The 24,194-nt window shown below is 43.1% G+C and overlaps 1 protein-coding gene across 1 annotated transcript in view; it reads left to right on the plus strand.

Annotated features, from left to right (window-relative positions):
- Nucleotides 1–76: 76 nt before the first annotated feature.
- Nucleotides 77–24,194, plus strand: part of sik2b (salt-inducible kinase 2b) — a 27,979-nt gene continuing 3,861 nt past the window's right edge. Inside the window, exons 1-12 of the mRNA XM_079557709.1 lie at nucleotides 77–597; nucleotides 2,392–2,508; nucleotides 5,187–5,250; nucleotides 10,633–10,794; nucleotides 14,873–14,997; nucleotides 15,314–15,437; nucleotides 17,241–17,467; nucleotides 17,570–17,722; nucleotides 18,818–18,973; nucleotides 20,664–20,892; nucleotides 21,822–22,091; nucleotides 23,576–23,733. Of these exons, the coding sequence (XP_079413835.1) occupies nucleotides 460–597; nucleotides 2,392–2,508; nucleotides 5,187–5,250; nucleotides 10,633–10,794; nucleotides 14,873–14,997; nucleotides 15,314–15,437; nucleotides 17,241–17,467; nucleotides 17,570–17,722; nucleotides 18,818–18,973; nucleotides 20,664–20,892; nucleotides 21,822–22,091; nucleotides 23,576–23,733 (1,923 nt within the window). The 5' untranslated portion in view covers nucleotides 77–459. The remainder of the gene's footprint in view (nucleotides 598–2,391; nucleotides 2,509–5,186; nucleotides 5,251–10,632; nucleotides 10,795–14,872; nucleotides 14,998–15,313; nucleotides 15,438–17,240; nucleotides 17,468–17,569; nucleotides 17,723–18,817; nucleotides 18,974–20,663; nucleotides 20,893–21,821; nucleotides 22,092–23,575; nucleotides 23,734–24,194) is intronic.

A 24,194-nucleotide genomic window follows, 5' to 3' on the forward strand; every position in this document is an offset into this window, starting at 1 on the left:
GGGTCTGGTTGTCCAGGCAACCAATTGGCACTGAAGTGTGGCCCCGCCCCCTGTATGGCTTTGACGTCAATGTACGTCAGCGCGAGAACACGATGCCTCTCTGCAAGTCAACTCGTGTGCGCTGAACTGATAGAGGCACCTAAGCTGAAATACCATAGCCCTATTGTATTGGAGAACGCATTGTTAGTGCACCCGAGTCCCGAAAATGGCCTGTTTCGTGTCGCTGGACTGACAGAAAGTGTCGCCACATTGGTGTTCAAGCTGGCAGGGCGTCAGACATCAACTTTGTTTTAATGGACACGCTTCGAGCGACCGAAGCAGTAGCGGTGGCGGCGGCAGCGGGCGGTTTGTTTTCATTTCGTCTCAAAGTGTAGCTGCTTGCCCGCCTGAGCCCCTCGTGTGTGTCCCTTCTCGTCTGGCTACCTCATACTCTTTTACTGCAGCCCCATTTGGAACAGCATGGTCATGGCTGACAGTGCTCAAAAGCCGCTAATACGGGGTCCGGTCCGAGTGGGCTTCTACGACATCGAGCGCACTTTAGGAAAGGGCAATTTCGCTGTGGTCAAGCTGGCCCGACACCGCATTACCAAGACTGAGGTGAGTGACGAGCCTCTGTCTGAACTCGTTAGCCTGGAAGCTAACATGCTAGACTTCAGTAGAGTTATATAACTTCATGCATACATTGATATCCGTGGACTTGAATCTTTATGATCATGTTAAAAATAAAAGCAACGTAGAGTTAGTAACTTGCTGGTACTTGGCTCCTATTGTGCAACAGCTGCTTGAGTCCTGCAGGAGACAGTGGACAGTGGACGTTTCTCAGAGTCAACATCACTACTGGCAGTAAAAACTCTGGCCCCTGCTCTTTTCTGTTTCTGTTTCCCTTCGACACATGTGCATTGTGGACTCTTCAGACATGTGAACACCTCCCTGTCGCAGACTGGTGCTGTGCATCAGGGGTCGGTGCTCCCTTTATGTAAGACTGTATAAATGTGTGCCATTGTCCTGCAGTGACAATGTTCAGAGAAGCAGGACTTTTATTATAATTCCTCAGTTTCTAGATTGATGTGTTGTTGTTCACAGCATCTCTTCACCTTGAAGAAGGTGAACACTGTGCCTCCCCAAATCCGACCCCACATCTACATACAGATGTTCAGCAACCTTGTACGCAGCTTCTCAGCCAGTGTTCAAGTCACAGCTGTCCACTGTAGTATCACTGACACAGTGGTGGTCTGTGTATGCACTCCCATGTGTTTTTGCAGGGCTGAAGGAGTGATCGAAAATACAGGGCTTATGAAAACATAGTTTCTCAGTTTGATCTTTGATTCCCAGGGCAGCTGTTTGTGGATGAACGTGAGCACTCCTACTGTAGCGGAAATCAACAATTTATCTGATCCTTGATAGACCTTGCTGAGTTTAATGAATAACAGACAAAACATTGACACAAGGCTCTTATGTTCATAATCTGGTAACTAGAGTCTGGCTGCTCAGGCAATCTGCCACTTCATAACATGCAGCTACTGAAATTCTGGTTTTATTTCACCAGGTCCAACACTTGATTGTTACTGCAGACTTGCAGCTCTTCCTCAGTGTCTGAGCTATTTACAATAATTAAAGGACAGTCCTTCATTTAATGTAAGTACACGTTTAAGGTGTACATACTGGGCCACTGGTTAGCTCAGACCTTACACTAGTGTAGTAGTAATGGTAAAATAACAGTTTCACCCAGTAAAGCATGTTGCAGGGTTAGCTGGAGCTGTGGTGTTTAAAATGCTTTAATGCATTAGAAATACCTGCCCAAGCAGGGGCTTTGGTGACGTCAACAGGGTTAAATGACACATGATTTTGTGTGTGCACACTCTTATTTGTCCATAGATCCACTGCACATTGCACAAGCTACTTTTTCCTCAGTGTCAGAGCTGTCTCAGAGGCCAGCATGTGCAGCTGTCTGTCAATCAGTCAGTGGGCTTCTCTCTAAAACAATGGCCTGTTTTACCTGTGCATTTATTACTCCAAGCCATTGCCCTTGCCTGACCTTGTCACGGCAGACTTCATGCCAAGCCCTTCTACCCCTGTGTGCTGTTTATCTTTGCAACAGTGCCTTAGATATTGAATCACCAGTTCCATATATAACGATTCTGGCCTGTTATGGAAGTTTTGCCTTTTGTTGGTGTTTGATCATTCCACAATTTATTGGTAGAATTTGTTCACACATCTTCCAATTTACAGATTATTTGTGTCCATATAACATTTTCTTCTTGTGAAATTGTCCAGAATGACATGACTATAACAAGTTCTCTGAACAACCAATGGCCAACAGACGTCTTCAGACCGGACTCTTTGACAGCCCTCCCTGAAGTGCAATTGTTGATGTTCTCTCGCTCTTCTCAGGTGGCCATTAAGATCATTGACAAAACCCAGTTGGATGCCGTGAACCTGGAAAAAATCTACCGAGAGGTGCAGATCATGAAGATGTTGGACCATCCACACATCATCAAGCTCTACCAGGTGAGTTACAAGAGACAGTCATATCTCTTAACCAGACGTCCAAGTCCATCCCCAAAGACATTACATTTCTAGAGGAGCCTGAACTCGTTTGTACCACTTATGGAGGTTTTTCTCATTGTGCACCAAATGATTAATTGAGATTAAAGTTAATGGGAACTTGTTTATCATCTTTCTTTCTTTTGTGGAACTGTCTAGGATGTACTTCTGTGCATGGTCCCATTGTTTCTCTCTAGTAGCTCTCAGTTTTGTCTGTAAATGTTATGTATCAATTATCCTACAACAGCACTGTAAATTTAAGATTTCCCACTGCTCTCATTTCTAATTGTGTTTTGCATTCATAAAAGTTTAATTCTGTGATCTATTCCTCATGACACGCAAAGTTACAGACTCTTTCTGAGCCTGCCTTGAATCCCGAAGTGTCCCACTTTTGCATTAAAACATAGGAATCAATGAAGGCACATGAATGCTTAAACCCAGTGTATGTGGATCATTTTAGGGTCTATTTTCAGTGGGTGACGTCGAAGCAGCGGGATTTCCTTGGGCCTGGTTTTAGCTGAGCCATGCTGTAACGTGTGCACCTTGTTCTGTGTTAATGTGCCTCCACCGTATTCAGGGCACTGCTGCGAAGCACTGAACCAGGTCATTTTATGCGGCTTTGGCAAACAGCTGCTGTCCGACAGGCGACTAAAGGATGTCGGTTAATCACTAATCTGAACGTGGCACAGACTTTAGACGTTTAATTGGGTGTTGCAATGAATCAAAATTCAGTTATGCTTCACACTTATCAACTACAAAAACCTTGTTATTGAGAAAAATAAGTAACCGTAATGTACCTGCCCAAGCAAGCTCTCAAATCCCACTCATTTCAAAGCGTTTCCAACAGTTCGAAGACTATATTCTGCATTGTAACCCTATCTTAACGTGAAATGCAGCTTAAAGCACTCAACTATTCGGTCCAAGTTGAAATGGTTGGGCTTCATAATAACGTATGTAATTTTAGCCAGTCCTTTGTTGGTAATTTTAGCCGTTGGTTTCTCTGTTGATATTTTTTTTCAGTAGGATGTCCCGTCTCCTCATCACAGTCCGAGCTTTCACTGGCCTTACATAATGTGCTGTTTTGTGAAGAAAGTAATTCAGTGCTCATTATCATTACACAACCATGTGGCTGTGTTCCAGTGTCCGTGCTCTTATTTTAGTCTGTATCATTATTTCCGATGACCCCGTCCGTCCAATCACTGAAGCTCAATTAGAGATTTTCTTTCCAGTCTCATAAACTAGAACTGTCCCTGTGGCGCAGAGGGGAAGCTCTGCTCACGGCGACGTCACTCCAAACTTTGTTCTGCACTTTTGTTTGGTTGACTCGAGTGCAGCAGCCCCCAATCAGACTTTCATTTCCTCCTTGTTTTTAACTCCTCGGTTCTGCACTGGTGTTGTTCCACACTGCTTCAAAATTAATACTAAAGTTAGTGATTGCTGGACTCTACACAAGTTGATGGACTCAGCAGATTATTCTACTCTGGTTTAAAGGTTTAATGGATGAGGACTGCAGTGTCTGAAAAGCCGCAGCAGAACAATTATGCAACATGACGATCATATCATTAAAACATTGATCCATTAGTGGCTGATGTTGTCGGGAAATATTGACCATCTGGCAGAGTTTTGCAGATATGGCTGTTATCACACCTGCATGTTACACAATGAGCATATTACCATGATTACTTAAGTGCCAATAGCACTGATATGCTATTGTATTTTCAACCCCCCCTTAAGTTTCATTATAAGTCTGCCTTGGCCCCAAATACTCCAGTCAATCAGGCTCTATTCTGAAGGCTCAATTCGTGACACTCAAATATTTACAGCGACTGCATAAACCCATTCTTTCAAATTGGCTTTATTCAATTTACACGGTCTTAAGAAGACACCAAAGACATTTCGTAAGAAAATGTAAATATTTGATCATGTGGTGGATGCCGACACAACCATGGCACAACCAGAAAAACAGGCTTCCACTTCCTAAGTCTGTGAATGGGTCAGTTTAACAGATGGAAAATAGCTGATAAACAAAGAGCGTGGGATTTGTAGTGTGAGTGTCTGGCTCTGTCTGATTCATCCTCTCCATCTGATGCTCTCCTCTGCATTTTATTTTGTTTGTCTCTTGAATGGCCCTGCTGCTAAATTTGTCGGTGGTCCTCCCACACAACACAGCGCCGCGATGAGTCCAAAAATGCTTCAAGGGCCGCTCAAACAGACCCTCCAACACCTCCGTTCTCCTACACGCGGGCCGCATTTAGACCGTCCATTCATTTATTATCCAGCGCAGACACGACCAGCAGCGCACTGTTACACAAGACATTTATTGACCTCATTGTTCAAATCCACTCCACTGTTCTTTTCTGGAGCTAAGCGATGTGTCAGGATTATAAATCGCATCTTTGTCTTTGTTTTGATTTATTTCCATTTCTCACTCAATTACATTTATTTTTTATATATATTTTTATCAAATGGATAATGGATCTCAAAAAATGGATACACTCCAGTCATATGTAACACAAGATATGTTTCCATATCCGCAGTCCAAAACTCCCGTTGACCACTTTGATAACAGAGATTGATCGTGGATTGATTTCATTAAAATTGTATTCATTGTAAAGACATACTGTTCCCCCTTTGTTTCGCAGGTGATGGAAACCAAAAACATGCTTTACTTGGTGACGGAGTTTGCCAAGAACGGGGAGATCTTTGGTAAGTAATCCCTGATTGCTTGCTTCATAGAAGGAAGTTCTTGTTGAAACTTGCACCGCTCCACTTATCCTGGCCCCAATCCCAAAGGTCACATGACTGGAACATGATGTGGCAGAAATGATAACGTCACTCCACTGCTACGGGTTACTGTTCAACCAGACGGCAAGAGCAACTTTATGCTTTGCTCCAAAAAAATTCTACTTTCTTAAAGATTTAACTAAACGTGATTCTGCTGCAGCTGGACTGGCGCCGTAGTCGGCGACTCGGCCTGGTGTAGTTCAGGTCCAGGTTGTATCTGTGCTAATGCAGATGTTTTTCTTACCTTTGCCCTGTACAGGCCCAGCTGTAACCCCCGTATTCGTATTGAGTAATGCATTTCTAGTTTCCTTGTTCTCCTTTTGAGGTGGATTGTTAGAGAGACAACTCTGATCCACGCTGTGTTAAAAAAGGGCCGACTTTGCACAAGCTTTTACTGAAAACAGATTTTGGAGACTGTTCATGTTGAGGAACCAGGAGGACGGTGTTGACTTGAACAGACACATCAGAACAGAATAGATCCAGATAAGAATTTATCTGGCACCGTCATGGCCCCACATGTGTGCTATCACTGTCACACATTTGCGAAACACACACTCACTCTAGGACAATATGTACATTGCAGTCTGGACTCCTGCGCACCGGACAGCACTGAGGCGCTTTGAAATATACAATTAATGTGCATTTAAGATAAGATAAGATGATACTTATTTACTTGATTTATTGTGGACAACAAGCTTATTTGCCTAACCTGCGTAAGCACAGAAATGTGTGCTCACAGCTTATTGTCCAGACAGGGCAGCAGAGTGGATTACTGTAGCTGCAATAGTTTACAGTAAACCTAATGGTGTGTGTGTGTAAAGTGAGTGTGTGTCAGGAAGGCCCGTGTTCCACTTGTGATGTTGACTCAGCAGCAGCTCCTGCTCCTGTGACCTACAGAGCTTCACAATGAATGAGAAACTTTACAGCAGGTAAAACCGAGCTGTGATGTGCAGAAAGAGCTAAGCTGCTGTTGTGTTTGGATTTACACAACCTTTATTACTTTACTTTTAGGTTTAATTTTAGGTTCTTTAGCTAATGTCTGTTCCTCTTTAGGGGATTTGTAGGTCTTGTGAGGGCATTATAAAATCATTGTCCTGGTTTAGACCATGATGGCCTGATTGCACAATGTTTGATTATGTAAGACATTTAGATGTCATCATCAGCTGCAGCAAAAGCAGCTTTGAGTCACCAGCAGCACACGGCCTGACAGGCAGCAGCAGTGTCCTGTGACAAAAACAACAGGACTATATGTTGGACTGTTAAGAAGTACTTCCTTATTGTTTTATTTGTAGTTTCTTTTAGACATGAGGCACAAACAAATCTCTTGGCAAAGCAGGCTACTTTGGTGTCCAGAGTCAAGCCTGGGTGTTGGACATGTTGAATTTCTCAGGTTTACTCTTGGCTGTAGGTCAAAGATAGTGAGATGTGAAGTTAGATGCTTAACATCCCACAGACCCAGTGACTCAGACGCTTTCTTTTCAGACCTGAAATGGTTCTGCAAGATTAATATGTGTTAGTTTGTGCTTGAGTTTTTGGAGACAAAGAATTTTGGCACTGAAAGACATATAGTCAGGGTTTATTCCCTAAAGGAGTGTCGGGGTGGGCAGGTAGTGTGTGCAGAAGAGTCCCTTTTGCTTGTGGAGCCGTCTTTGTGCTGGTCTGTCACTCCGCTGTTAGAGCCTGTCTCAGCACTGCGCCTGGATCAAACCTGGAAATTGGGTCAACCACAAATAAAGCAGACTCGCATTGAGCAGATGCAGCAGAGGAGAATAAGACAACAGAGCAGGGGACATCTTATTGAATTTGGAGGAAGGTAGTGGGAGAATGTAGGGCATGCATATTTTAGACAGCTCTGCTTTAGAAAATTGACTATGAGCACTAAAGGAGTACGAGTAGTGCTATACTGCAGGTGTCTGTCATTTTATTTTACAGTAAGCTCATGTTTAACCTGGCTCTTGCAGGTTAAACCAATAATGAAGCTTGATATGTGTTTAATATGTTGTTTGTTTTGCTCAGATCAGATAACATATTCACTACAATAATATGGTGGTGCCACTGCTATCGCTGAGTTATCACTGAGGTCAGAGAAAAGCTTAGTGTTCGTTTTAGTGGTGAAGGTTAACACAGTGTAGACCAGTGAACCCTCCAGTGTGAGTGCGGTACACACGATGGTACCCACCTGGTGCACACTTAGGGGTCATTTATCAAGACAGGGGCTAATTAGCGAGTGCAAGCTGGGAAATAGCTATTTTTGGGCAATTAATCATTTGGAATTGCCTGTATTACACTATTGAGGCCCCAAATCTGATTTGTAAATGAGTGAATGCTGCGTGCGTAGGCTTCCTTCGGGTACTCCGGTTTCCCCCACCACTAAAAACATGTGCGTTAGGCAGTGTTAATTTCGTCGACTAAAATATTTAGTCTTAATTTTAGTCAAAGTGATCTTTTTGACGACTAAAATTGGACTAAAACTAAATTAAAAGTTTCTCATGAGACTAAAACTATGACTAAAATGTCCAGATATTTTAGTCGACTAAAATAAGACTAAATAAAATGAAAGGGAGAGACTAAAATCATCCAAACTTCTATTGACCGTCTGAAAGAGCCTCAGATCATTTACAATCACTTCTAAAGGATCAGCTCTGAGCTTTGTTCATGTGGAGCAGCTCCATGAAGCAGAGGAACAAGATTAAATATGATTATAATGAATATTATCAATGCAAAGTCGACTAAATTTGTCTTCAATTTAGTCGACTAAATTTACTTGCAATTTTAGTCGACTAAAACTAGACTAAAATTGAAGATATTTTTTTGACTAAAACTAGACTAAAATCAAATTACATTTTCGTCAAAAGACTAAGACTTAAACTAAATTAAAATATGTTGTCAAAATTAACACTGGCGTTAGGGTGCCTGTAAGTGAGTGGTTGGAGATGTTCGGGTGGACTGATGGCGCAGATTGGCAGCCACACTTCCGTCAGTCTGCCCCAGGGCAGCTGAGGCTACTAAGGTAGCTTACCACTATGGAGTGAATGTAAATTGTCTGTGAAAGGCTCTTTACAAATAAAGTAGTTTTCTTTCCTTAAAGATGCAAACAGGGCTCTGCTGCTGATCCACTTTGGTACATTTTACTCATTTTGCACACGAGCAGTCGCTTGGTAAATGACCCCTCAGTACCGATGACTGTTGTACTGTATCAGACCCTCACTGGAGAGGGACAGTGTCTCCGCACACAGCCTGTCTGTGTACCACAGGCCAACACTGTTATCTGAAGTGTGGCCAGGCCTCTCCCATGATGCACTGTGGTGTCCCTCCAAACCTGAGCAGCTGTTTGCAGACTTAGCTCATGGACTCGGCACAAGTGGAACGCAGTGCTGTAGCTTACTCTCCTCTAATACCCTCAAGATTCCCTTCCCAGAATGCAGCACTACATGGCTGACTATGCTCAGGTCCTTGGCCTAGGCTGTGTTGTATGAGTGGATTACGCATTCTTCATATTGGTTGAATCTGTTATAAATTAGTGCATGTGGCTACAGTGTGCTGTGCAGGTTTCTCAGACCGTTGTGGTCCATTTATCCTGGAGAACACCTGTTTTACTGACAGAAGTGTGACTGTGGCATATGTGCTGTATTTGATAGTGTCATCATGTTCCATTCCCCTTACGTTACTTGTACATCTGCAAACAACAAAGTATAGATACTGATGAGTAATAGTGCTGTACAGTTCACAAGTATGCGGTCAGACCTCCATGGCACATTCCCCTTTCCAGTGTGTCTTTTGATTAGCAGCAATGCATGAAAACTGCCAGATTGGCCCTTCTCTTTGGAATTTAGCAGCAGCCATCTAATCAAGTGGCCTGCCTGTATGCAACTACAATTTACTGTTGACAAAAAGGTAACCTTTCTTCGTTTGAAAATGTTACCTGCAGATAAATGTCACAGAGTGGACCTTTGCCCTCAGACTGGAGAGTGGTCATGTTGAATGTTGTTCAAGGTGACAGAGTTATGTCCCAGGCACTGCCATCGCTGTGTGAATAGACTAATGTACTGGTTTGTTGTCCTCCATTGTGTGCCACATATGAATAGTTGAATACCCAGTTTGTTGAGTGTGCTTGTTGTGTATTGTCATCAGGCTTTGTTGGTGTCTGTAGCAATGCCAGGCTGTCAGGAAGCCAACACCGACTCTCCTCTCTTGTATCTTGTTTGCCACAGAGTGAGAAATGAGGAGTTAGCAAGCTATCAGGGCAGAGAGGTGCAAAGAGGAACCCCGCAGACAGCAACAAACACCAGCAGCACATTGTAAAGTTCACAGGGCTGCGAAAACATGCGTCCTGCAAAGCCGTCTATCAGGTCGGCAGAGACAATACCAGAGCTGGCCAAACAAGACCAATTAGTCACTCACTGTAATGTTTTGTATAAATACAAATGTGGGTTTCATTTGGCAGCTTGGGTTTGAGGTTTTTGAGTTCAAAGAATGGCGCGTTGATCGACCTATACCAGTGATTCTGAACCTTTTCACACCAAGTTCCACCTCCATAAAATATTACTCTATAATACTCTTTCTAAAGTACTTTACAGCACAACATAGTAATTACACAGAAACTGGACACACCCATTATATTTAATTTTGACTAATCCTTACCATAGCTCTAACTTTAGCCCAGTATGAGGACTGTAATAACCTGTGTAAGACCTGTAGAGCGTATTTGGTAAATCTTAAGAGTCCACCGAACTTCCCACCTCACTCCCCACTGCCCCCACGGCCTGTTACGACTTGCCCCATGTGCAGCAGAGAGAGGCTTTGAAATATGCTCCCCTTCCTCCTCCTTCCACTGACATGACAACGCAGTACATTCTGCCCTGTCAACCCTAGCAGCAAACACACACACAACATAACGGGCTACAGAGAGCTTCAAAAGTAGGATTACGTAATGCATTGTGCGCCAAAGTCTTCAAAGGGGGTGAACAACTATAAACTATTGGGCACAGGCCTGCACTTCATCATAACAGCCTCTCATAAGGATCGCCTTTAATCTGCACTGAGTTGAGAATATCCTGTAATGAGTTTAGATTTTAGCGCTATTTGGCAAAAAAGTGGTTTCTTTGACTTCTTAACCAAAAGTTCAATACCTATTTTACAATCAAATTATTTATGAATCATGAATTTTGAACTCTGATACAAATTTTCTTGCAAAAATCCATCTTTCCTCCCCCGTTACTGCAGTTAAAAGCGGCTGGTGGCCGTTTGTTCTGTGCTAAGGTAATGTGAGATGTAATTCCTTGGTGTGTGTCTGTCTTGTTGCAGACTATTTGGCAAAGCACGGGCGTCTCAGTGAAACCGATGCCAGGAGGAAGTTTTGGCAGATCCTGTCCGCTGTGGAGTACTGCCACAATCGTAACATCGTTCACCGCGACCTGAAGGCGGAGAATCTGCTGCTCGATGGCCACATGAACATCAAAATAGCAGGTACGTGTTTATGCCGACGGCGTGCAAATGCTTTTGTATACAGTGGGTTCAGTTTTGGGATCTCTTTGTTTCTATGTTGTGTTTCAGATCTAGAATCTGCCATAAATAATCAATCCTAAATGAGTTGCTTGAATTACAAGAATTTATTTTGATTTTGAGTCTGTTTGGACTCGACTGAGACACTATAAAATGTGATGTCTTGTATAAAAAGAAACGGATAAATTAACTTCTTTAAAGGAAAAATAAAGTGTGTTTCTTTGGGATTGATGTTTGTTTGCTTTAAATATCCCAAAGTTATTTCTACACTAATTTAAAAAAAAAAGAAATGTAAAGGAGTAGAAAAAAATAGACATGAAGTTCAGTTGTCAGGTCCTGTAAATCAACTGCAGACCCGTCCCATTACTCTCCTACTTGTTTTTTTTTTTTTTTTTTTTTATTATTTTTTTTCTACAGAGAGCTGCTGCTGCTTCTATGCAAGCCTAGATGTTTATAAGAATATGTATAATCATTTCATTATCAGTTCATTCAACATAATAATAAACAGGGAGTAGGCCTGTCACGGTAACAAATTTGAAGTTCGATATATTGAGGCAGGAAAGTATCGCGATAAACGATATTGTTGACTCTAACGATACTAGATGCCGTCAACTCTCTGGCATAAAAATGCCAGTAAACCTTTGTTCTAAAAGTGCATAATCATATCCTAAAATACCACACAAGCTGCTATAAACATAAAATATAATGTAACTCAATTAGCTTCAGATAGAAATCAAAGCTTTAGTAAGAAAAAGTTGGGGGAAATGCTAATAAATGTACAGACAATAAATATTGAGCCCAAAAATGTATCGTATATCTGTTATTTATTGAACGATAAGTCGATATTGTAATTATCGTGATAGCCCTAACGGGGAGAGTATCGGTACTTCTCAAACCCTCCAAACGGTCCCAGGCTTGTCATAACGTCAGTGCGAGGTTGGTTCAGAAATGCCTTATCTCTCTGGTCCAAGGCTTCCTGCAAATGGTGTGAGCACTGAGAAGCCCTAAGTCCTTTTTTGTTCCTCTTTCGAAACATTGCTCAGACGGCTTGCACTGTTTAAACTCCTCAGATAGAAATCAGGATCTTGTCACTTTGTAGTAAGAGTGATTATTAAGGAAGTGGCATTTGGAGTGAGCCCGTGTCACCTCTCCACTTCTATGTCCCAGACCAGAGGACGGGGTGAAGGTGACGGAAAGAAGCGTGATAGAATGAGCTACTTTGGAGATTTGGAGGTAGATTACAGCGCACTGCAAGGGCAATAACACATGTGGCAAAGCAAAGCGACTGTGAACATAAAAAACAAACACATGTCCTGTCTCCGAGTGGTCTTTTTTTGTTGTTACTTCATTTACCCATTTGTTTGGACCTCTACAAACATGTTGGTTAATGACTTTTTGTCTTATTTGTCATGTATCCAGACAATAATAACCAGGAGATGTGTTTGCGAAAATTACTGCTGGAATAACAACGTCTGACTCACTGACAATTGTCTGCCTGGAAGATTAGATTTTGAGGCAGACAAACATTGAACAGAACATTACCTGGTGTGTGATTAGAGGAAACATTTTGATTAAGAACATTGGCCTTTGTGTAACTCTGTTGATCTGTCTCTGTTTATGTCGTCGCCGCACCTGGTTTGCCTGTTTTTTTCTTGGTTTTCTGGAGTTGCGTGTCTGTCTAAGAGCCAGCTCCGGTCAGGCTATAGGAGGCCGCAGTAGCCAGTCAAAGAAAGGTCACGGTGGTGGCGGTTGCAGAGAGGGGCAGAGGGGTGCCCTTCATCTTTTCTCTTCAAACCTCTCTCTTTACGCTCGACTTGCCGCGCTGAAAGCAACTGTGGAGAAAAGAATGAGGCTGAAAATGAGGGTCCATGATCGGTTTCCTTTGGTTACTAAATGGAGACCCTCACAGTCTGTGCAGCAGGTTTATAGGCTTTGACAGATCAACTGTTCTCCACTGCTAGTTAAATTACCACGAATTTCAGATCTGGAACTAATTGATTCCTAAAATAAGTGTCAAACATATAATTTTACAAAGCAAGTGGAAAATTGTACAAACAAATCAAGTGGAAAGTGGAAACCCATAATGAAACAATGTATTTAATATTCAAATGATGTTTAGTGAGAGAGATGAGTCATATCATATTACATTAACAAGCATTATTCTTTACTCTTTTTGTGACCAGCACAAAAGGCGCTCTGATCCTTTAGACTTGTTTATTGAATCAAGGCTAACCTCAGTTAACTCATCATGTACGACTGCAGTTTGCTAGTTAATAACTAATAATCATAGAAAAGTGTTGGCCAACTCTGTGATACCTGCTGTCAGTCTGAGAGATGCAAAGTTTGTGCGATGCAAATCACAGGAGAGAGACATGAGCATCAAGGACAGTGCTGTCTGACACGGAGCTCTCACCTCTTTGTGAGTGAACCACGCGAGCGCTCAAATATCAGCCTCACCTAAACACGACTCCGGTCGGGAGGTGTAGCATATTCCAGTGTGACATGTTGAGGGTGATATGCTAATGCGATGATGAGCCACACACACACACACACACACACACACACACACACACACACACACACACCTTGCCTCCACACCCGCCCTGTCTTGTTGCGCTTTAAGAGCTGTTAGACGCCTGCAGCGCGTTGGAGCGTTTGACGTCAGCCCGGCTGCTCAGTATTCGCTCTGTGAAATGGGTCACAGGCGCTTCAGTTGCTAAAGCAGCTGCAGCTCCTCGGTCTCATCTCACCTTCGCCACAGCTTCACACAGGCAGCACGCTTGTGATGAGCCCCACGGTGCAGCTCCCTATTGCCCCAAAGTCGAGTCACCTGCACCTGCTGCTACTCAGGCTGCAGCAAGTCCTGACTTTTACACACAATCGCTGACAAGTGCAGCCGCAAACTAGACAGTTTGTTCACCATCACATTCTGAGCTAGACATACAGCTGCACATTTACATCTTAAGTGTTCCCCTTGCCTTTACGTGGCTCAGATTTTTCTTCTTCTTCCTTGTTGTTGCTTTTTTTAGTTTTGCAATTGTTCAATGGGCACATATTAAAGTCCATCTCTTGTCCTCTATGTCCTCGATTATGTAATTTCTCTGTTTTGTCATCAGTGTTCTTTGTTTAGTAAGATTTTCCCTGTTTATGTAACTGTTTCAAATGATTTAAAGGTTGGGGGCGGAGGGTTAAGTATGAGCCTGGTCTGCCCTCGTTCCTATGACATAAACGCGTGGGACCACAGATAATGAAGTGACTTGGTTTGTAATTGGATTCAGGGAGATAAGGCAGACTTTTACAGCCGGGCGATATGGCAAAAGTTTATATTCATTCGTTTTCCATCTACAATTTGAATTCTGCTTTGTTTTTCATATTAAAAAAAGGAAATATGGCTCTTGCTAATATGGTTCAGGAAAATTAATGATTGCCATGGTGTGTCTAAAACTCCAGACAATGAGCTTAACTGCCACATACGGCACAGTATATACCTTGATTGATTATAAAACGGCTTATTTTTTACTGTAATTTATGGGTTAATACAGCCTGAAATGAGAAGAACATATAATACTAAAGACTGAGGGCTTTGTGATTGCGCAGTTTGGTTCAGTGTAATTTGGTCTGGTAAAAGGGGAGAGAATTATTATTTTCTTCCTTTTTGTTCAAGTCACGGATGAAGTCATTGGTTTTAATCACCTTGCGCTGCACAGTTCTAATCATTGCCCTGCGCTGGATGACCCTATGTCAGTCCTGGGGCGATGTTCTTCTAAACAAGAGCTTCCGTGTACAAATAAAAAAAATCCCACATTATGTAAAGCCTTTATCAGCCTCATGGAAACACTCCCTATCACAAGGCACATACCAGATGCGTTGTTCACTGCTCTGTCCGCAGTTGGGAGCAGCAAATTTATCATCATAGCGCTTGTTATTGTTGGGCTCATTCTGGTTACAACAAAATGGAACAAATGTCTCTGGATGCTCCAAATTGCTTTTATAAAGGGTAAAGTCCTTGTAATAATCGATTTCCCCTCTATGCCTTGTTTAGATTTTGGATTTGGGAACTTTTTCCAGCCCGGCGAGCCTCTGACCACGTGGTGCGGCAGTCCGCCGTACGCAGCTCCAGAGGTGTTTGAAGGCCAACAGTATGAGGGTCCCCAGCTGGATATCTGGGTACGGGTTGTATTGTAATTATCTCTATTAACAGGGCTTGACGTCAGCATTCTTGCACACTGGCATCTGTTTACTAACCGCTGAATGATTTCACTCGCCACAGTGTCAAGTTATTGCTCTTAATAAGCAATGTAATAGAAGCATGTGGTTTAACAGTGAAGAGTCAGTCTACTACAACAACAACATGGTATACCCTTGCACATTTAATTAATATGGTTTAAACTAAAAAGGGTTATGTCTTTCAGATCAAGGCATGCTTTAATAGTCAAAGTGTCAATAAAGGGTCTTTATTGAAAGATCTGATTGTGTTTTCCAGAGCATGGGCGTAGTGCTGTACGTGCTGGTGTGTGGTGCTTTGCCTTTTGATGGGCCAACTCTCCCTGTGCTTCGACAGCGGGTCCTTGAAGGGAGGTTTCGCATCCCATACTTCATGACAGAAGGTAAAAACAAGCTATTTCTTGTTGTTTTGATTATTATGAGAACATTTTATATTCTGGTTCATATTGTCCCCCTCGGCCTAATATGGTTTCGCTCCCACTAGTTAGATATACTGGTGTATCAGCTTGACTTTTGCACCTGGAGGTCAAAGTGTCAGACCTATCTTTTACTAACTATTACTAAACTTCTATTGCTACTGCTTCGCCTCCTTGCGTAGGGCAAATGACATGTTTTATGATGGTGTCTGGTTAGTTATTACAATTCAAATGGTTTCACAGGTCATTTGCCCAACCAAGTGTGACGAACTGAGTGTGTGATTGTCATGAATGAGTATGAAGCCATACTGCACATGACATGGAATCATTACAAAGTCCAGTTTTCAGAAAATGTACAAGTAAAAAGGGTAACTTAAAGCGATTTTAAGTCAGCTTCCAACACAACAAAGCTGTCCAGGCGAGGGCAGATGTAATCCAGAGACTGACCGTCCAAATGCCAGCATGTGCCTCATCTTTTAGGTTCTGCTTCACATCCCGCTCTGTCTGCATTGCTAACCTCCCTCTCTACGGGGGGTGCGGCGGAGTGCGTTTGTGCATTTTTGTCCTGAACCTTGAAACAATTAAGATGCAGGAGTGATGTCAGCTCCAGTGGCCAGGCTGATATTCAATCTCCGCTCCCGCCCCCAGGTCCAGCCCCTGTTCCTGAACAAGGAGAACAGAGTGTGCCGTTTCTTCCTTTCTGATCAGTCTATCTTTGCCTCTCAGCAACCAACACAGCACAGCCCACGACCACTATTCTGTCTATCGTCTCTGTAAAGCAAGTAATATCAGTATTTCAACCTCACAGTTGAAGGGAATTGCGGTGTAAGATTTGCTTACTCATTAGTACAAAAATGATGACTCTTGCCATCATTCTGACAACCTCTTTAGGGCCTGCAAGTGTTAATAGTGGACAAGTACTGGCTTAAACAGTGAATCAATCAGCCTGTCGAGCACAACGCCTCCTGCAGCGCCAAACTGGGTTAAAGCTAAAAAAAAAAAAAAGATGCATTGCTTTTATGTCAGATGGCAGTACCTATTGGTGACAGTTTTGTACATTTGCTTTTATCTACATTTACAAAAGCCAGTCAAGCTATGTATTGGTCAGCTTGGGTGATCGACAAAACACTACAAATTAAAAAATCTAGTAGTTTCTTGATCTATTTATTGCAAAAAACACCTGTTTGGCTTTAAAATCATTGCTAGAGATAAGTAGGTGAGGACGTGCAGCAGTGGGCAGGAATGCGGTACAGGCAGCAGGGGTGCAAACAAGCCAAAGCAGCGCAGCCAGGGAAGTCTAATCCTGTTAAGAACCCAGCTGTGTCTGACGTCAAAGTCGTCGGCCTCTAAGTGGTGGTGAGGAGCTCATTCGGAGAGGACAAATACTCTGCAGAGTGGATCTGACAAACCACAGCTCAGGAATTTAACACTTTTAAGCTCTGCCATTTTAGTTGTTCACCAGATCAGAAGCGAATGCGTGATTGCCAAATGTAATGCGGTCCTAAAATGGTTGCATTTAATAATTTATAGCCTCCCTCTGTATAAAACAAGATTGTGCCATTAATTCCTAAGTATTCTGGGATTTGGGCACACTCTGATTAACCTTTGATTAAAATACTCAAGTTATTCTTCACCTAAAAGCATCCAGTGACGCTTTTCTCTTTTTTACACCAATTTGTCTCCCATAGATCTATAGACTAGCTGCTCATAACAAACATGGTGGAGGATTTGTTCAATCCCAAACTCTATTCCCTTTGTACTTCTTCCCAGACTGCGAGCACTTGATACGCAGAATGCTGGTGTTGGATCCGTCGAAGCGCCTGTCTGTGGCCCAGATAAAGGAGCACAAGTGGATGGCCCTGGACATCCCGGTGTCCAGGCCTGTCCTGTACCAGCAGCCTGTGTCCCCTGAGGGCGAGGGAGGGGTGGGCGAGTACAGCGAGCAGGTGCTGCGGCTCATGCACAGCCTCGGGATCGATCAGCACAAGACCATAGAGGTAAACACTGGCCCTCCTGACCCACACCTGGCGCTACTGCAATATTGGCTATTTTTTAATGTTAGCAGAATGTCACTGAAGTCCTCCTTCTGTCTGACTCAGTCTTTGCAGAATAAAAGCTATAACCACTTTGCTGCTATCTACTATCTGCTGGTGGAGCGACTCAAGGCCCACCGCTGCAGTTTCCCGGTCGAACAGAGGCTGGACGCCCGACAGCGAAGACCCAGCACCATCGCCGAGCAGACTGTCGTCAAGGTAACGGTGTGCATTGGAGGCTGGGTATTATACAGTGGGTTGCATAATTATCGGCCCCCCTTTAACTTTTCGACATTGTGCCACGCTATGGACCATAAACAAAAGGGCAACATGTGATCATTCAGCAATAATCAGGCAATTGGCTGAATTCGATTATTGAAATAGTCAACAACTTTTTTAGTAATCAATTAATCGTTTTCTAGTAAACGCAGTCAAATAGAGCAAATATGACATGAAAATTGTGTATTTTTTAATGGAAGACTACTTTCTTTTTAAAGTTAGGGTTTGTAGTGTTTTGTACATTGTAAATTGTATAAATATCCGTCTATGTCTCGTCCAATCAGAAGCAGAATTAGTGCCAAGAGCCTCCAACCAACATTCACTTTAAAAGTTTACTCCATCAAAATGTCCTCAAGCGATGCCACTTCAGCGTTATGTGATAAAATAAAATTTTCATTCATCATTCACAGCCTATCGATTAATCGTGAAAATAATCGCTAGATTAATCGATTACCAAATAAAAGGAAAGGAATATGGATACTTTTGCACACCGTACTTTTCAGATATTTTCATTAAAAAAAAGTTAAAAATCATATATAAATTTCACTTCACTTAGTGTGTGTCTTTCACATAAAATTTTAATTATATATATTTATGTTTTTGGACCATAGTGTGGCAAAATGTCAAAAAGTTTAAGGGGTACGGATACTTCTGCAACCCACTTCTGCAACCCATTCATATATATATACATATATATGCACAAACGTTATCATCTACACCTTTTTGATCAAAGCAGGCCTATTCACACCTGCGGCGATACACATGAAGGAACACCATTGATGCATTTACCCAGCGCGCTCTCGTCTTCACTTTATCCAGCCTTAGCCTTGATCTCGGTGCATTTCCTATTCATTATTTTCGTTATTTTCCTCACTCTCTTCTTACCGACACTTTGTTTTCCTTTCATTTCTCGAAACACGACCTGAGCGGTCTTCTTCCACCTCATTTATGCATTTAAATTGGGTCCAACCAAGAGAAAGTACAAGTGGTGCTGTAGACGCGCTTCTGATGTCGCTGTTCTTTTTGTCTTCACAGTCGACCAGCGGTTCAGCCCAGGTGGGTTTGCTGCCACAGGGCGTTCGTCTGCTGCGCTCCCCCGCTGTGCCCCAGACCTCCACCGATACCTTCACCTTCCCCCAGACACCAAGCCTGGAGCAGAATTTCATGGTCGAGGACGTCAACACGCCGAAAGTAGGTCCAGCAAAGCAGAGGATACACTATACACTGCCTGACCAAAACGAAAGCCGTCTCCTGAAAAAAGGGAGGGTTCAGTCTTGTTCAGACCTTAACCCCATTGTTATCAGCTTTTACAACTACAGAAAATATTTATACCATTCAAATAATTCCTATTTTATTGCATTGATAAGTAGAGGCTGTACCATTAAAGAGAAATTCTTATGGTTTTAGTTTCAGGCTGCTACATGATTAGATAAAGGTAATCAAAAGTGGTCCAAGAACTTTCTAAACCCCGCTGTATGTCCTGAAAAACAATCGTGACAACCGTGACGCTGATTGCAGTTGATAAGTTGGCCCCCCTGGCGTAAGTGAAATAATACACCCTTGTGTTTTGTTGAGGTTCGGGGCCCCGGTTGGCTCCACAGTGCGGCTGACTTGCCCTCTTATGTAAGCCTTCAGCTAACACTTCCATCAGACAGGACAGCTGCTGGTCCTCCACTGCTCCTAGACAGCAACACACATTTGCAGAGGCATACCAGCACACGCATCTCGGCGTCGGGAGTTTTTGTGTGCCAACCAGTGACCTTTTCACTTTAGGCCGCTTCAGTTGCCCGACTATCGCAGAATCGAGACACCAGTGGGCTGCTCTCCTCTTTTCGCGGCCAGCGAACAGCGGAACTCCGAACAAAAGTTTCAATTTGGTATATCATTTAGTACTTGGTTGTTCGGCCCCCTCCATGGCCCCACTGACGGGATACTAAGTGTACGTGTTCTCTTTTTGCGCGCGGGTTTGCGGAGCAGACAGACTGTGTTATCTGTGTGAATGGTGCCGGGTTATGTAAGCAATCCTGTGATGATGATGTGACCTAATGCGAATCTGAGTGAACACACATGGGCAGGAAGCCGCCGCACTGCTCCAGAGATCCTGCTGCTGTTATGTCCCAGCCAAGAACAGATTTTTATTTTTTTTTGCAACATTTTATTTAATAAAAAAACCTTACTTTTACTCCCTCCGCCCCTTTTACCGATTTCCCAATGCTGCTTTATTTCCTAGTTCTCTGAGTGCATGTTGAGTAACAGCATTCCTATCCCGGCACAGAAAGCAGATGGGGATTTGGGCAAAGTGTCTAGTTCTCCACCAACACCAGCTTTTCCGGTTACGGCAAGAGCTCGTGCTGCTGATCTTTGTCTTTGTTTTTCTAACTTTCCAAACACAACGTGTTCAGTCGACTTCCTGCCTATGTGCTGTATTCCTTCCAGGGCTTGACTTTAACTATTTTGCTCACATTTTTGTTTTTACTTGGTGCAGTGCAACAAATGATGACATTTTGGCTTATTTACCTGATTTTTGTGCTTGGTATTAGAAGTAGTGCTAAATTAATTGTGAGCTTGTTGGTAGAGCTACAATTTCGCTCCCTGAAAGTTGTGTAACATACTTTTAAATTAATTCCTGTGAAGAGTTGAGATGTTGGAAATAAGTAAAAAAGTTTGGTATAAAAAATAATTGTATCCTAAGTTAGTAAGTATTATAAAGTTAAATAGTCAAAAGTGTTTAGTTAGTGTGTGGCTGGTGGTAATGTCAAGCTCTGATTATTTTTGATATACCCATATGCGCCCTCTTCCTGCGTGAAGGTGGAGGAGCGGGGAAAGCATTACTGTTTGACTGTCAACACAGCCTGACTTTCTGGACGTCTCTCTCTTCAAGGTGAACGGCTGCATGCTGGACCCGCTGCCACCGTCCACTGTCCTGCGTAAGTCTTCCACCTCGTCGCCTAGCAACATGATGGAGACGTCAATAGATGAGGGCATCGAGACAGAGGAGCCAGACACCGAAGACGACCCGTCCCACATGTTCTCAGCCTATCAGACGGCTCGGTTTGGCCAACGGAGACACACCCTCTCCGAAGTTACCAACCAGCCTGTGGCGAACCAAGGTGTGCTGTTACCTGAGCTTAAGCAGCCGTTTATAATTTATCACACAGAGTCTGAACATACACGCGCTGCTACTTCCATGCTTTTATGCCATTATATAACCTCCACGCTCTTTGATTATTCCTTAACTCCTCGATCGTAATCTCTGCAGCTCATCTGTTTTCAGGCTGCGACCCCAAAATTGCTACGCGAACAAGTGGGTATCACATCTCTAAAAACAGTTGCCGTTTAATGCAGCAAAACAAATAAATTAATACAAAATTGGCCGTAGTAACACTTATTTTAATGGTTTGTTATTTGACCCCAATTCACAAGCTTGTGTAACTAAACTTTGTATTGAACACTAACACATAACTCCGCCTACATTTGCAGTCCACAAACACCTAAGTTAGGGAGGAGCGGGCTTTTGCCTTTAGTTGCTGATGTATGATGCCATTCTGCTGAAACTACTGGATTTGCCGGTTTAAACATGATTAGACCCAATGGAGACATAATATTTAGTTGTTTTCAAAGGATATGGTGCTGCCTATATGATTGTAGTCTTTGATATGACAATTGCAGCCATTCAGATTTGCTTGTGTTAAGCTCTTAGTCATAGAGGAGTTTTCCAGCAAAGAGAAGTGGTCATCTGTACTGTTGTTTAGAGTGGACCATGAAGGCTTTGTCAAACACTGAAATTACAAGTAGCAGGCTGGTTCATTTAAACTACCTTGTTTACCAGTACAGGGGCGTGGCCGATACCTAAGAAACAATGGAAGTAAGAGTCAGACAATACCCAAGGTTAAGTCCTTCTGTACAGAAACTGTATTTGAACTGAGCTGCTACTTGTCCGTTTTTTGATTCCTTCTCTACAATTGTTCAATTTCAATGTCACTGCAATTGTTTAAAGCTAAAAACATGCTCATGCCGTTTTTTTTAATAAATGCTGCAGGTAAATTGTTCACCCTTGGCCACAATCCCTCCATGGGCAGTGTGGACTCGGACATCGGCTACGACATGGGCTCAGTGCAGAGCGATCTCGGCCTGCTAGAGGAGCCTTCACCGGTGAGTGAAGTGGTCCCGGCCTCTGGACCTTTTCTCAGCGCTCGAGCCGCCAACCCCGCCATGGCCGCGCTGACTTCCCACCACCGGGAGGCGCACAACCGCTCGCCAATCAGTTTCCGAGAGGGTCGACGAGCCTCCGATACCTCTCTCACTCAAGGTCAGTCTCATCCTTCGCCTGTGCGCGCACTCACCACCACTGGCAAGATATAATTGAATATCCTCTTTGAGAAACCCAACTCTGTTTAAAGTTGACCTCAATTTGCAGAAATAGCTCTGCTGCTGTGTTCATAGAAAGTGTCTTTGTGCTATGACTCTGCATTTTCCAAGCTTCACATAACCTCGGTAGCTCTATCGTTCAGACCTCCTTCTTTTGTAACTTTAAAGTGAACATATATTGCATAATTGAGGCTTTAAACATTCTTTTGGGTGCGTCAGCATGGATATTTGATGTTTTATAATTGAAAATAATGTCTATGGATGATACATGATAATTATTGAGACATAATTGGCAAGGGTTGGTAAGGAATTTCGCCTGGAGTTCAAGTACCACCAGGTAACGTGACTTGAGAACTTTTACCTGCTGATTTACCTATGCACCAACTGAAGGAGTTTATGCTGAAGGGAGATTAAAATACATCTGGGTCATAACATAAAATGGAGGCATGAAGCATCAAATGAGCGCTAATTCTCATAAGACTAAAGCTGGTTGCAGCTGCTCGCTCACACCTCTACAGAGACGCACATAAAGTGTATATAGTGCCTTCCAGATAAAAAATCCCCCCCCTCAGCTGCTCCCCTGCTCTTTGGCGCATGTGTTCCCTTTTCCTCCTCACATCTCCATCCTCTGACGAAGTCGGAGATGATTCACGCTATGAATCAGACACGTATCTGAAGACCTCAGCCCACTGTTCTCTCTGTGCCCCTTATGATCCCACTCTTCACCTCAATACTTTGTGCTGCTGCTGGATGTGTTTTATCTGTTGTGTGTTAATGATGTCAAAAGGAATTATCTGAAAAAAAGAAATCTGAAATGATTTAATAGTAAAAGCTTTGAGCTGGAGCAGAATTGTACCATGATTAAAGCATGAACACTGCTCTGAAGATGTGCACTGGCTCTGTGCTGCCTTTGCCTAGGTGATATTTGTGGTGCTTTATTTACTTATTTATTTATTTGAGTAATCCTCTTTAGCCAGCGCGATGCGGTGGATTGGTTTGCGTCAGACTGCTTATTTGGGGTTTTAAATAGCTCCTCCATAGCAGTGAGTCAGGGCCTATCGTTCACAGCCCAGCTCCACACCACTGGATGTGGCTTGTCAGAGCGACTGTTGTTACGCTAGCACACACTCACAATCACAGATTACGCAAACGCAGTTTGGAGATTCTGATAAAGACGTCAAGAGAGATTAGGCTCTCTTATGTCTGTGAAAATTAACTAAATAGTTCACTTATACAAATGGGAGATTTTTAAAATGTCACATGCATTTACAACAGAGATTATCTGATAAATAATATTTTTCACTTGTTCTTTTCTATATTGCCATGTCTCTCTCTCGGGTCCAACTGTGCAGTTTATAACAAAGTGTTAAATGGACTAATGCTACAGAAGCCATTGCTAACCCTGCCGATTGTAAATGTTTTCAGGATTGGTAGCCTTCCGGCAGCATCTGCAGAATCTAGCAAGGACCAAAGGCATTCTGGAGCTGAACAAAGTCCAGATGCTCGTGGAGCAGATGGGCTCTGGAGAAGGGGCCTCTATGGGGCCCCTGGGACCACAGCACCACTTACACAATCTCCTGGAGGTCAGTTGTGCTTATCATACTGTAGTGTACATAAACACGCAGCCGTATCCTTAGTTCAACTCCATTCAAGCTCGCTGTGCTGCGACATTCTCAGACACAGCCCCTCTACTACACTGACCCCCCGTTGTGCAGCACCCAGGCTGTTGTGTAACCCCAAAGAGACGGGTGCCAAGTGTGGCTTGTTTACGATCTCTTTCCCTGGTGCCTGGAGCTGGGGCCAAACTGAATGCACTGATTGTTAATGTCTCGTCCATAGCACAGACTGGCAGTGAAAAGCACACAATACGACTGATCCCAGGCACTGAGACTCATCACAAGGCAACCATTTTAGAGTTTACAGTCAAGACTGCACAAAATCAATCAATAGTAGCAACCTTTGTCCATCAGCGCTAATGCAGTCACACTGCTTTGTTTTGACGGGGCTTTTCATGCTTTTAATTTGCCTCATTTCATTGAACTAA

The sequence above is a fragment of the Gobius niger genome (assembly GCF_951799975.1).
Source record: "Gobius niger genome assembly, chromosome: 1".
Lineage (NCBI taxonomy): Eukaryota > Metazoa > Chordata > Actinopteri > Gobiiformes > Gobiidae > Gobius > Gobius niger.